The sequence below is a fragment of the Rhipicephalus microplus genome, chromosome 3 (genome assembly GCF_043290135.1).
Source record: "Rhipicephalus microplus isolate Deutch F79 chromosome 3, USDA_Rmic, whole genome shotgun sequence".
NCBI classification, from domain to species: Eukaryota; Metazoa; Arthropoda; class Arachnida; order Ixodida; family Ixodidae; genus Rhipicephalus; species Rhipicephalus microplus.
Window position 1 is genome coordinate 18,373,337 of NC_134702.1, and position 14,006 is coordinate 18,387,342.

At 42.8% G+C, this 14,006-nt stretch overlaps 1 protein-coding gene across 1 annotated transcript; it reads right to left on the reverse strand.

The window, feature by feature from the left end:
* Positions 1-285: 285 nt before the first annotated feature.
* LOC119163617 (endothelin-converting enzyme homolog) lies at positions 286-13,233 on the reverse strand. The gene is made up of 10 exons (XM_075887765.1): positions 13,066-13,233; positions 11,450-11,548; positions 11,266-11,343; positions 9,529-9,641; positions 8,390-8,448; positions 8,170-8,221; positions 8,020-8,087; positions 7,687-7,811; positions 2,672-2,739; positions 286-500 (listed from the first exon to the last, which is right to left on the reverse strand). Exons 2-10 carry the CDS (start codon positions 11,540-11,542, stop codon positions 440-442), a joined length of 717 nt encoding a protein of 238 aa, XP_075743880.1. The 5' UTR covers positions 11,543-11,548; positions 13,066-13,233; the 3' UTR covers positions 286-439.
* Positions 13,234-14,006: the final 773 nt, after the last annotated feature.

Here is a 14,006-nt window from a genome sequence, read left to right on the forward strand (position 1 = left end):
AGATATCTTTATTATCTTGGTGTTATCCCAGACGCTTATAAAACGTCCTCCCACGAAAGTTGGCAAACAAGAAGAAAAAAAAGGAAAAAGCCGTAAGCCACAGCTAAAAAACTCTTGAGTTGTAGTGCCATCTGCCGTCAATGCTGTGGAATACACTTGAAATACACTTCTAGCGCGTTACTCAAACATGGCCTGTGCGTAGTCGGCAAGCAGTATGTCAGTGTTACTTTTTCAACCAACGGAAAAACAATGCAACTAAGTTGCAATAAAATATACATTGGCACGAACTGATATAGAAACTTATTTCAAAAGATAAACGCAGACTTTGAACGCATATTATAAAGGACAGCGTTTACACAATATGTCCGCGGTGGTTCCATACTGAGTAGTTGTATGTCTTTACCATCCAGTGGGCTCAATAACATTACCGTCACATCTTCTAGACCCGGTTGCATTGAAACAATTGACGAAACTCCGGTATCTTTGCCAACTCATTTATTCTGAAAAGATAAAATGCAGGATAAATTGGTTGAGAGAATTCAAGCATATTCGCTGCAATACTGTGCACATAGTCACAGAGTTTATTCCTTTATTTATTTATTTATTTATTTATTTATTTATTTATTTATTTATTTATTTATTTATTTATTTATTTATTTATCCATTTGTGAAAATTGCGAACTTAAAAAGACAACTGCTATAGCATGAAGCTAGCACAGGGACAAAATGTCCCTTGTTATCGGGATGCGCAAGTGCTTTCGGGGCTGGCGTCATATCTTAATTATTGAGAAACACCGTTTTTTAATACATTAAAAACCAAGGTGGTTTAAGAAGAATTTGTTAAAACCTCCTTGCTAAGCACGACGTCGTTTTCATGGGTTTTATGTCTAGACTCTATTGATCCCCAGCGTATCTCGGCTCGCGTCGTAAAAGATTATGGTAGTTGAACGTCGCGCGCATGAATGTTTTCGTTGCAGTTTACCAACGTTTCGAACGAGAAATACGAGTGTTTCAACGTAAACAAAACTGTGGGCTTACCGATCCCGCTGGGGCAATCTTGTCTCACGCCTCCGGAAGGTAGCGTTCACTACCAAGCCGAGCTCTCTCGTCTTTCGTATCGGCTTGGGTTCGCAATCGAGTCCCCAGTGGATCACACTTATTTGCATATAACGCTCATACAGTGAGAATGAAGCTTTAGCTTTTTGTGGACTATAAGGGAGAACACGATGGGGCCTTTCTTAGCGTTTTAATTGCTAGTATAATTATTCGTTATTTAGCCTATGTTGGGTGCATAGCTTTTGAAAGAGCGATACTTCTTTTTTTTTCCGTCTTCCGATACCCCTCTTTACTCGTGTAAACCTCAGAACCATTTTGTGTTTAGATAGTATTTGTGTCTGAAAAATCTTTTTTTTAACCTCATCTTGCAAATTTTGTTTCTTGAAGGCATGATCTCCTTCACGAAAAAAAAAAAGAAAAACAAGCGTATACATTAAGTCGTATTAGCACAAGACAGTTTATTGTTTCATGGCCTATCAAAATTTATCAGGATTCGTGGAACATGTCATAGTCGAGAAACTGGTGAATATAACAGGTCAAGCCATCAAAGAAAGCATCAGTATCAGAATAATTGGTGCTTGAGGAGCTGTAGAATGACGAAAGATTTCGTTTACGTGACGCGACGCATGTGTCGTCTTCCCTGGACAACATTTTCAGAACAAAAGTCGCGAAAAAAATATGAAAAGGCTGTTAAAATAAAAGAAATTGCCAAGCATATGGGTTAAGCAACACATTAACTGTGGTGGAAACGAGCCAGCCTCGTGCAAAACGACAGTGGTGACGTGTTATCCGAAGCGGACGAGCTGCACTCGTCCAAAATGGTTTGGCCACAGTTTCGCAAGGACTGGCTAGGCTCGTCGAAAACAGTTAAGGAGTTTACCAGTGAGCTTATAACCAGGGTATGAAAGCTGCCTTTCCAGTACACTTGATATCTTTCCCGTTCATTAAAGAATTCCTATTCTTCAGCTAGCCTAATACGTGTAGCGAACATAATAGCATGGCTGTGGTGGTGATTTTGGTGATGTCGCCACAGGCGGCGTTTGCCTGAGAGACCTGGCCGGCAATTGCTCCGCCTGTGTGACTCTTTCCGTGTAGTTCGGCTCACCATACATCGCTCAATCATGCCTCTCGCATAAAACGTAAGAGTATGTTACACGCATGCTTTCGCATCAGATGCGCCTTCCGAAACACAATGTCTTCACAGCATCCGTGAGAAAACCATCAGTTCTTCATACTCTCCCTTAATGACTCTCACAGCAAAAGCACTTGCACGACAAAAGACAGTGCTGAATATCCGTGACTTCATTGCACTCAGGGCACCACGGGGAGTGGCGCCCCTGACTTTAAATAACCATGCAGGAATGTACGCTGATGCTGTTCTTATTCTGTATAGGAGAATCGACTTGGCCCGACTAAGGCCTCTAGTAACAGAAGGCTGATTGAGCCAATTCTATAGAAAGCGAAAATGGCATCGAATCGTCTGTTTAGGTAGTTGTTATTTTACAGGAGCTCTGATTGTCAGTTCTCTCGAAAGTGCATTGTTTACTAGTGCATCTGCTCTAAGAGACTCGCCGGATAGATATCAACTTGTACAGAGCCGAAAGCCATCACTTACCTACAGACCGTGGTGCCACCAGTCTCACATTTGCGTATGTCATACTCCTTCATCATTGTGCATAATAACTGAAAAGTGAGTGTCGAATTCGTAAGCCCATGAGGAGTAATTAAGTAACAGGTTACTGTGGCTGTTCCGCACACCAAATAATTACGTGCTTCTTCCTTTAAACGTGGGAAGAGGAAGATGCTGGCTACATGCGGATCTAGCCTCGTATAGATATACCGGCCGTAACCTGGGTTGGGGAGCCTCTTTTGAGAAAATTACAGGAAGATTGCGAGCTTAGCGAACTGAGGAAATCGCAATATATCAGTACTTAGCGAAGTGAAACACGCTGTGAGACTTTCAAGGTATCTTTGTATTAACCCATACATGCTACTCTAATTATTTCCTGCCGTTAATGTAATTACTGTTATACAAGGTGAGTTGTCATGTCGCCCTTGTCTCGACGGGAACATTTATGTTCCGCCGTTCTTATGTGACACAACATGACCAAGCTATTGCAGCCAACCAACGCCTCCTCTATTTTATCAATGCCAGCTGCAGATGTGCCCGATCCAGCCGTTTACCACCCTCTCCTCTAGTTCTTTCCCGCTCTCACCCATCGCCTAGGCTTCGCGTGTGCTTTGTGGCCATGGGGGAGAGAAACCCTCATGCAGTGACTCACGTCTCATATTATATACGAAGTAACCTTTTTGTTCAGTTGTGTAGAGATCCGTGGGGCGGTGCCTTGCATTCCTCGTGTTCACTAGTATACATACATTGTGGTTATAAGAGGGACAAGTAGAAAAAAGTGAGCCCCGTAACTGTCTGCATCCACGTGTGACACCTATACAGTAGCTCACAAGGGATGGGGGTGAGGAGGGATTAAAAGAATAGGAATAAAGGTATATATATATAGAGAGAGAGAGATACGCTAGGACAGACGACGTATGAGGGATATGAGAGATAGGAAAGATGGAAACACGGTCACAGGAGTCCGAGGGCGGGGCATTACTTGCGAGAGCTCTTGTCGGCGACAGGAGATGGCGCTATAGGGCCAGTCCAGTAGGTCAGAGCTACGCTGTCGTAGGAGATCGCGAGGGCACAACCGGTCGGCACAGAATCCAGCGAGCGAGTTCCACAGTATTGGCGGTCACGCTGGCTCTATAGAATATAAGATGTTTTGAAACTTTTTGCGGCGCTACGCTGACAGCCAATGGGGAAGCGTCCCTGCAACGCTACTGCATGTGCTGCGCTGTGATGCACCGCGGCGGCGCTTCTTCGAGCCACAAAGAAGGAGCACGAAGTAACAAATCTGACAGGAGTATTATATCGGAGTCGGAAACATGTTTTTTTCGCCTATCTGCATGGAGAAAAGCACTCGGAAACACGTGAAACACGTGTGACGCACGCAGCGCCACCTAGAGTGACCGTATATGCTGCAGTTACTGTATAGGTAGTATATACAGTGACTCTAGCGTTACCCATCAGGGGCGCATCACGACCACTTCCTAAACTATAGGGCGGACCAACGGCTGCCGGTGAGAAGCACGCGTTTGAACTGGCATTGAAGGAGGAGGAAGGAAAGAAACGAAAGGCAGGGAGGTCAACCAGACGCACGTCCGGTTTGCTACCCTGCACTGGGGGAAGGGGTGAGCAGATTAAAGGAGAAGAGAGAGAGAAGTGAAGGGCAACGTGTGTGTAGATGTGACCTTGTCCATTGCACGCTTATAAGCAGTCGCGTAGTCCGGTCGTATTTAGAAAACTTAGCAATGCCCGCGTCGCTTTGCTGGCCAGCGACGCGTAGAGCCATGAGCCAAGTATCTTCTCTTCGGAAAAAGGTCTACTGTCTAGTGTCTCTAACGTTTCGCGTAGCAAGTTGCGTTCGCTCGCAAAACGTTCACATGAACACAGTAGATGTTCTATTGTCTCGTCAGTGTCGCACGATTCACATCGGGAGCTATCTGGTTAGGAGTAGCTTTTACAAAGGCGTACTCCTTTCGCATTGGTATGGCGGATAACTGGCATTGAAAAAAAATAAAGAAGGCACCGAGCTAACAGGCATTAAATCAGTGAAATATATAGCACACATTACTTGCGTGTTTTAAAAGTAGTGTAGCATTTACGACATCAAAGGAAAGGCATCGGAGTAGATGAAAACTCAACTTGCCGCATGTGGGTGTCAAACCTACAACCTTTGAAGAGCACGGCCGATGCTCTACCAATTGAGCGACAGTGGCGGTCACTTTCTAATTTACCTCATTTGGCCTTTGTGTTTTGTATAAATACTGAAAGTATTAGCCAGTGCCGCTCGCAGTCATGACGTCGAGTGGGGGACACTGTTATTGTTTCCAGCTGGAGTAACGTTTCATGCATTATAAATGTCTCGCATTTATGTCGTAGTTACTATGCTACAATTAAAACGTACAAGTAATTTCATCGCTACCATCTGTTTCTTGTTGAAAATTGAAAATTTTAGAGAAAAGTTCAAAGCCCCTCCCCTCCCGCAACCCTGGTACACACTTGATTGTGTCTAACAGAAGACATGATCTTTTTTTGAAATCACATTATTTCGTTCACTACATCGCGAACGTGATTCGGTGAACATAGAGACAACACCATTTGGGCTCTCCTTTGTTTTCTTTTTCTTTGTACTTTTTTGTAAGACATGAAAGAAAATAGAGCCTGAGCCTCAGCAAACGACGGTGATTAGCAGCAAACTTCTGACACATTTAAAACCTAAGAATGTTTGACCAGGTTTGTCCTATTCCAGCTGACCTGGGCAAGCATCAGCAGCCCTTCCTGAACAAAGAAGTTGAGAAGAGAGCTCACCGCGCCTGCAGAATTGAAGAAAAGTTTCTTTTGTCTGCGGCCTTCTTCGGCATCGTTGCTCTTTTGATTACCTCTTGAATGCTTCAAATTTTTGAGAAAAGCCTGAAACATTGATGAATGATAAAACCATCAGCGCGCGAAGTGAAACCCGCCTTATTTAGCACAGGAATATTCACCTTCCACGCAACAGTTAAGGCAATTTCGTCCGAGAGCTCTTCCTCCGAATCTTCGTTGTCCTCTAGAAACGACTGTTCTAAAACCATGAACGTGCAAACGTTAGAATATTGCCAAGGATCGAGCGCGTCGAGAAGCACAATTGACGACAAATCCTTTACCGTGATCTTATTGACGCGAATCGCACTGATCCATAAGTACACGCTTTCGGATGGCGCCCCACTGTTTGTTTTTACTCTGTTTTCCTTCGTTTTCAACAGCCATTGCCCTGCTCCACAGTGCAGGGTAGCATGCCAAACACGCGCCTGATCGACCTTCCTGGCTTTTTCATTTCTTTCTTATTTCTGCTTCTCTATCTCCCTTTCGCTCACACCTTTTGGATGGTGAAAGTGCGATGCGCGTTCATAGCATGATATGCCTTCATTAAGTTAGCCTCCTCAGCGCATAAAGTATGAAACAATGACCATTAGCCTAGCAACATAATCAGGCTTTTATGCGTGTTTTGACACATCATGCGTTGTCCTTTGAGAAAATCTAAAGCATAACGCATTTTTTTCTCTTTTTTATTTCTTTTCATTTTCCAGCTGCTGAATTCTCCAGTTCCGAGTGTTCATTTCTGTATTTGTGCGTGCGTGCGTGTTTGTGTGTGTTTGTGCGTGCATGCGTGTTTGTGTTTGTGTTTGTGTTTGTTTGTGTTTGTGTGTGTGTGTGTGTGCGTGTGTGCGCGCGTGTGTGTGTGTGTGTGTGTGTGTGCGCGTGTGTGCGCGCGTGCGTGTGTGTGTATGTGTGTGTATGTGTGTGTTTGTGTGTGTGTGTGTGTGTGCATGTGTGTGCGTGTGTGTGTGTGCGTGCGTGTGTGTGTGTGTGTGTGTGTGTGTGTTTGTGTGTGTGTGTGTGTGTGTGTGTAATTCATTTACATTTCCAGGAAAAAAATGTATCGCGTTGTTACTGATATTTATACGTCTTCCTCATTTTACGTTTATTTTGTTGCTGTTTATCTGCGCCATTTAAGCATACTGTTAATTATTTCGTCCTGTATATTATTGTACAGCTGTTTTCTTATTGCTTCACATTGTGCAGCACAGTTTGTTGCAAATGCTCCCAAGTGTACATTCGGGAAGCGGAGCCAGTGAAGCGGCTTGTCAGCGCTTTCTCCTTCTCTCCCTCATCTTCTCGACGAAAAATGAAGGATCTATATAAATCGCTCGTGAACCAGTTGTATATACTCACTGTGGTCCGATGTAATTCGGTTCTACAACGTTTACGTTGACAGCCATCTATATTTTCAGGCAGCCTTAAAACTGTTCATCCTATCGACTGTATAATAGTGAGCGAGTGACCGAAAGAAGATCGAAGCTTCATGTGCTGTGCCGTAACGCAAAGACACCAGGCTTTCCCTGCTGCCATGATATATTTGGGAACTTGCTAGACCAACAACATTACAGTTCAGCTACAAAGTGCCGATGCTGTTTTAATTGTGCGAAAGACTAGGCTAGAAAGTAACAAATGAGAATCCTGGCATGACAGCGCCAATCCTATTGAAAATGCCTCAACGCATTTCTGTCACTTGCACAGTTTAAAATCTGTCACTGGCTGTACTATAACTTCTGAACATAGTGTTTTTGTTACTCTGCTTTGGTCGACCACATACAGAATATTGCGATGACATAAGCTGGGCCACGCTATGAACCAAGGAAGATAAAGTAGTTGTGCTGGTTTGGCCCGTGGACGCCATCGTCGCGTATCATTGTCTGGCCCCATCAGTGAATAAATATATTTAACCCCAATTTAATCGTGACAGTTTTTTGGTGAAGGTGCTGGGTATCGAACCCAGTACCTCTCGCTACTAGTCACTGCTTCGGTTCCGGCTCACCATTGTGGCTGCAATGAAATGATCACCGTGACTAAAACTACAAATGTATATGACGACCAAGCTAGATGAATACTAACGCATCAAAGTAAACACTTTAGAACGCGTACTTGTGTTACGAATGCACAGAAAGAAAAATAAACGCTGTTCGGCTTACCTCTTCGTCAAAACTAAAATAATCGCCAGCATGACGCATATCTGTTTGGCAAACGGGATTGGTTTCGTAATATTCTTCAAGTGTTATTTTCGAACATGTAGACTTGTCGCCGACTGACTGGATATCTAAAGAGAGCCACGAAAATATAAATGAGATAATGAAAGCTTGATTAACCCAAACGAGTGCTGTGTTAACGTACAAGCAGTGCACTTCTGCCACAGATGGAAACACTTAAGCTTTTGATGTTGGGCTCCTTCATTCACACAGAATAAAGTCAAACTTGTTCAAAAGCCACTCTGCGCATTTACATTATATTGAGAAGTGTGCACCTACCTTGTGCGTGTAAAGCTCGGGCCATATCATGGGCGATCATGACACCAACTTTACCGTAATTGACAGCTCTGCCGAGAGAAAAAGATTATAATTGGGGATTGGGTATGTTGTTAACATGTTTAATGAGAATAAGCCTTGAAAGCAACATACTCTGGATAGTTTAGAGAGTACAGCGGGGGTTGTAGGACACCGGCTGGCAAGTCTGTTGTAAGTGGTATACAGATATACGTCAGTGACTCTATTTTGTATTCATTTTCTAAAGCAGCACTTATCATGGACACTCTCGAAATGTTTTCACATACGTGGGAACGCCACTTCTTCAAATATGTGGACCTTAACAGAACAAAGAATTCAACGCGAATTCACTTACATATCGTGTTCGATGACGCGTCGTATCCGAATGTGGCATCCGTAGGCGACCCGCTCCATCTAAAATAAGAATATGGCATTCATGGTTACACAGAAGGTTTTTAAATTGCGCAGTGTAATTAAGGTAGCTCGCCTGTACGTTCTTGTGCCAAAAATGATCGTCAATAAATTATAGATGAACGGTTATCACACCGCTGATTTTTATTAATGCTGAGAGATGTGTATTTTCTTCTTTCTCTTCTGGTGTTCTTGCGGTGTTACTAATCGTTATTATTGAAGTTGTTGTTGTGCGCATGACGTATACGACTTCAAATGGGCAGCGCATAAGAGAGATGTGTTGTAAAGAAAGATATGATACAGAGCAAACGTCGACGCACAGATAAGGCGCCGGCTACATCTTAGCACTTCGAAGTGTCAAAAATCAGCCCTTATAGACGTATCGAACATAGAGTACACATGATGAAATTCAAACATAATAAATTAGTAGGACATGCAATATACAACTTGTACAACACCATAAAACTATCACGTTCGTCTTAAAAATAATACAACGAATGCCCCGTTGTATGAAGTTCTAAATTCATGCACTACATATGCAGACGACTTTATATATGTAAACATAATTTACCATCACGCCCAGTCCACACCACTGCGCCTTATTTTCTACTATCACACTGACGCCTCTTCAACAGAGCTCTCTGTATTAAGGATAGCTCTTTACGTCATGGTAGCATTCCGAGTGTTAGTGCCCGACTTCGTTTTCGCGCGACTTTTACAAGTAGTACGTTTGATAAAGTATTCCCAGGGCTGCTAGCACTTTGCCGTAAAAAGCGTCCTAATGTATGATCCCCTTGAAAAATCGGCTGAATTTACGGACACATTCGTGGTAACCTGTGCTTAGAAAAAGTGGGTAACGATTTAGAGTACTAGATACTCTACTATGGGAGAGCGTGTATCCGTCCCTTGGTAAAGGCGGGAATAGACATTCCGACTGCGTTTAGAAAAAAGTGGTTAACAATTTCGAGTACTTAATACTCGACTATGGGAGAGCCTAAAGCCGTCCCGTACTAATTATGACAAATTGTTATTTACGCGGTCAGGCCTTCGCTAAATATTAGAAACACGATGTCGCAGACATACTCATTGGTCGCCGAGTAAGGCGTGGAGAGCTTTTTCATTAAGTCGTCAAATGCCGCCCTCCTGTACTCTTCGTAAATCCGAACAAAGGGTGATTGTTCGGTGAAGTTGCGTACCTAAAACAGAAAAAATGCGTGTCAGTTAATGTGCACCCAACGACATTATATAAAGACACCTCTTGCATAGGATTAAACTGCATTGCATGCGTGATCTCTAGTTGTTCCGAAAAAAAATACTAATAACGAGCTCGCTCATTAAAAAATGGATACATATGAAAGGGAGTGAGAAAGCAAGAATTGATTGATTGATTGATATGGAGGTTTAACGTCCCAAAACCACCGTATGATTATGAAAGGCGCCGTAGTGGAGGGCTCCGGAAGTTTCGACCACCTGGGGTTCTTTAACGTGCACACAAATTTGAGCACACAGGCCTACAACATTTCCGCCTCCATCGGAAATGCAGCCGCAGCCGGGATTAGATCCCGCGACATGCGGGTCAGCAGCCGAGCGAGAAAGCAAGAAATAAAAGCGGAAACTGTCTAAAGAGTGAAATCTGTGCATTATTTCATTGCTCATTTGTCTATGGGTTCAATTCAAATATTTAGGGGTCGATAATGTGTGCTGCCAGAAACACGTCCTGGTTCCCTGTAAACAATTCATAAATGACATTGTAATTGTCATTTAATGACACCAAAAGACAACTAATCCAAGGCAATTATAGGAGTGTTTATGTTAGTTATGTTGGTAACTGTGGCCTAAGTTTTTACCTAAATTGCAAGTAATCAAGGTGGTTGAAAAATCACCAATCGCCCTTTCCGTTGGTGGGATCTGAACCCACAACCTTTGAATTACACGTCCGATGATTTAACAATTAAGCTACGACAGAGGGCGCTCCCACGTCCCCGTTGTAGGGCGCTTATGTTTGCTTAGTCCCTGGGACTGTTAGTCAGCGTCCATGAGGCGAGTGGGGCTGTTAGTGTTAGATTCATCATTAGATGCGTCTACCAAAAAAACAATCCCTTCGAACAATTCTTCTTCTTTCGTACTTTGATATGACATAGTGATTTAATGTGATATGTAGGGTTTAACGTTCCAAAACCACCATATGATTATGAGAAACGCTGTAGCGTAGGGCGCCGGAAATTTCGACCACCTGGGGTTCTTTGACGTGCACCCAAAATCTAGCGCACGGGCATACAACATTTTGCGCCTCTACGTAGCGATTTGCGTCTGTTCTAAAAGCACAAGGCGTTAACGTGCTTGCAGTACGGACGGATATGTCATTACTACTCGCGTAATGCAATGGCAACATCACTTCTATACGTTGCTCGCTCGTTCTCAACATCAAGCGAGTAAGCAAGCAAGCAAGGCAAGTAAAGCAAAGAAAAACAAGTCAAGGCAAGTCGAAGCAAAGCAAAAGCAAATATGAGCAAAAAAGGCAAGTAAGAAAGCGTATTGTTTAGAGCGCCAAAATTTGTTTCCCCAAGAATATGCATATCTTAGGGGTGGGGGGGGGGGGGGGAGACAGTAACTTTATCTTTTTTCGCACGTCCCCTTGGGTTAACTTCAGAAAGTGAATATGTTGTTTCACTAAATTCATTGCTACCCTATTGACCAGAGTTCACCATACACTCGTGCTCTCTCTTATTACTTTCGCAGAGCTCCACACGTCGTCATCACCCTGAAAAGATTAGCAAGCGCAATATCTCATTGTTACGCAATTTTTTTAGTGATACTCACGTTGCTAAAACGTTCCTCCATGGCATCTTCGTCGTCCATCCAGTCGGGGTAACCAATCAGCATGGTCATCTCTGTGACCTGTGCGCACCAAGAAAACATCGAGTTGATAAAAATGCGAAATATGCATCGTTACCAGCGTATCACACAGCTCGGTCGCGCCATGATCAGGAAAATGATACCATACCGCTTTTAGGGTCGTTTGTCGGGCTTTGTGGGTCCTCCACTTTAACTTACTCAGGAAAGTCAGCAGTGCTCTTTGAATCTGCTTTGACATCATTTGAACCTGGGCCAAAAATTACGGTCGCATGTTAATAAGAACATGCATAGTTTTTTTAGAGGTCTCAACCTCGTTTCTACATCAGCCTGCATGCCTACGTTCAAAGTTCGCTGGCAGTGTTCTATTATTCAGCGATTGTAACGGCGGCTTCAAATGAGCTTCTTACCTTACCTGGCAAATTTTGCGCATAAGGAAAGCGAAAAGAGAAGAAAAACAGAAAAGCAAGTACTTCTCTTTTTCCCAGGGTAAATTGAATATGGACCAGGGAAATTTATTCGACTATTCACCTGCTGCATGGTTTCTTTTTCTGTGCCTAACATATTCTTTCTATACTCACTGTCATCGCAATGAAATGTCTGCTGCGTTGGTCTGCTGCTAATGTATCGTACACTTTGCAAATGTAGTAACAAAGGATAACGGTTTGTGTTACCCCCCTCACCAATATGTTCCTCTGGTGAATTTTCGATCCGTGGTTTTTACTGCCGGCAGTAGTAGTCGCATATCAATGGGGGCTATAACATCCATACGTATTCTCATTTTGATATGCACATTAAAGGACCCCATTTCCTTAAATTGGCCTGTAATCTTCCACAATGGCGAGCCTCGAGTTCACATCGTGTTCTTCGAGCGTAAAACTCCGAAACTCAGTTTTTACTTTTCTTTTGTTATTTGTGCTATTAAAGCACACATTATTTTTATTTATTTAGAGCATCATAGGCAGTTTTCGTCGTTTTCGAACATCGCTTTTATGAGGCGAGAAGGAGCTTAAGTGTATACGCACAAAAAAAAAAATAGCCGCGTACTATCAAAAGTATATAACTTCAACCGATTGTCTGGTGTCGTTCTAAAACAATTGCTAATTTTTACACGCACGTTCTTTTTGACCTCCAGCGAAAATTTTCTTTCAACGTACATCTTGCTGAGCAGATGTCTCATGGGGCTTGCTTTAGCGGCTACGCTTTCCACGCAGATGTCTTGCTTCTTCTTTTCATGGAATCCGTACTGATCCATGAATTTCTGGTGATGTTCTCTTAACTGGATCACGAAGGGGGCCAGAGAGGCTATTATTCGCCATCCTACATAATTCTTTATCTGATACCTGCAAAACTCGTAATATAATAAATATTTACTCAGGTACTTAAAAACGTGGTTGCATGTCTGAGAGCAAAAAAAAAAACAGTCTCTTTTCATGTGTGAACAAAAATTTAAGTAAGTTTCTTATACACAAAACTGGAAATCTTAGCCTGAGTTATACGTAGCTTTCCATGTATGTGCAGAGGTTATTGTTCAAACGAGGTTGTCTATTATTCAACTAATATATCACTACAGAAGGTGGCTATATGTTAATGTCCAACAATGGGCTATGTAAAAAATATTATTTCTCCAATACGCCGGTACGTATCCGTCCATTGTGAGCCAATTAAACAGCTTCCACGCATACAGTGTTTAGCAAAATCAGATGCACTTGCTGTACAATATGAGCCCAGTTCTTTTTGTAGTCTTCGAAAGCACGTTTAAGTTACCTTTTTGCTTTTCGTAGCAAGAAGAATACATTTTCGACGTATTCCGGTTCAGCTATGTATATCTTGGTATCGTACTGGAGGGTTATTCTCTTCTTTATTAAATGTTTTTCCAAGAAGTATGTCGACAAAGATATCTGGAAAAGATATATGTTTCCACGTTATCTGCGATATACAGTTTATACCTGGTGAGCCGTCATCGCTATCTAGATGTCAAACAAATTCAAGTCCTGAAGTATTATCTCTTTCCAGTATAACTTCAGCATATGATGGTGTTGCGAGGTTGCACTACCTGTGTCTTTTTTTTTTATGTGACGTTTTCAATTGAGCTCAAGTTCAGCGTAAGAAGTAGGTAGATTTTATTGATGGACGAAATTTTGACATTGTTTTTACACTGTATTAAATATCCACAACAATTGGGCATAACCACGGAACTATGAAAAAAAAAAGATGTGATGTAGGCTCAAGACAAGACAGCTTACTGAAGGACACGCGTCCATACGCAGAAAAAAAAAAGGGGGGGGGGGGGGTTGACTTGCCTGCACTGACCCAATCAACCATATTGATATTGTTGCAGCGGCCTTTTGCTTTTTAATCACTTGCTGCGCATTTTGTGTGTGCGTGCGTGTGCGTGCGTGTGCGTGCGCGTGTGTGCGTATGCGTGTGCGCGCGTGTGTGTGCGTGCGTGCGTGTGTGTGTGTGTGTGTGTGTGTGTGTGTGTGTGTGTGTGTGTGTGTGTGTGTGTGTGTGTGTGTGTGTGTGTGTGTGTGTGTGTTACTAAACTTAATATAATATAACTGTTGGGGTTGTACGTCCCAAAATCAAGATATAATGATGTGATGAGGGACGCCGTAATGGAGAGCTCTGGAAACGCTGCGCATCTGGTGTTCTTTCAAGTGTACCATTATCGAAGTACTGCACAGGCCTCCAGCATTTCGCATACA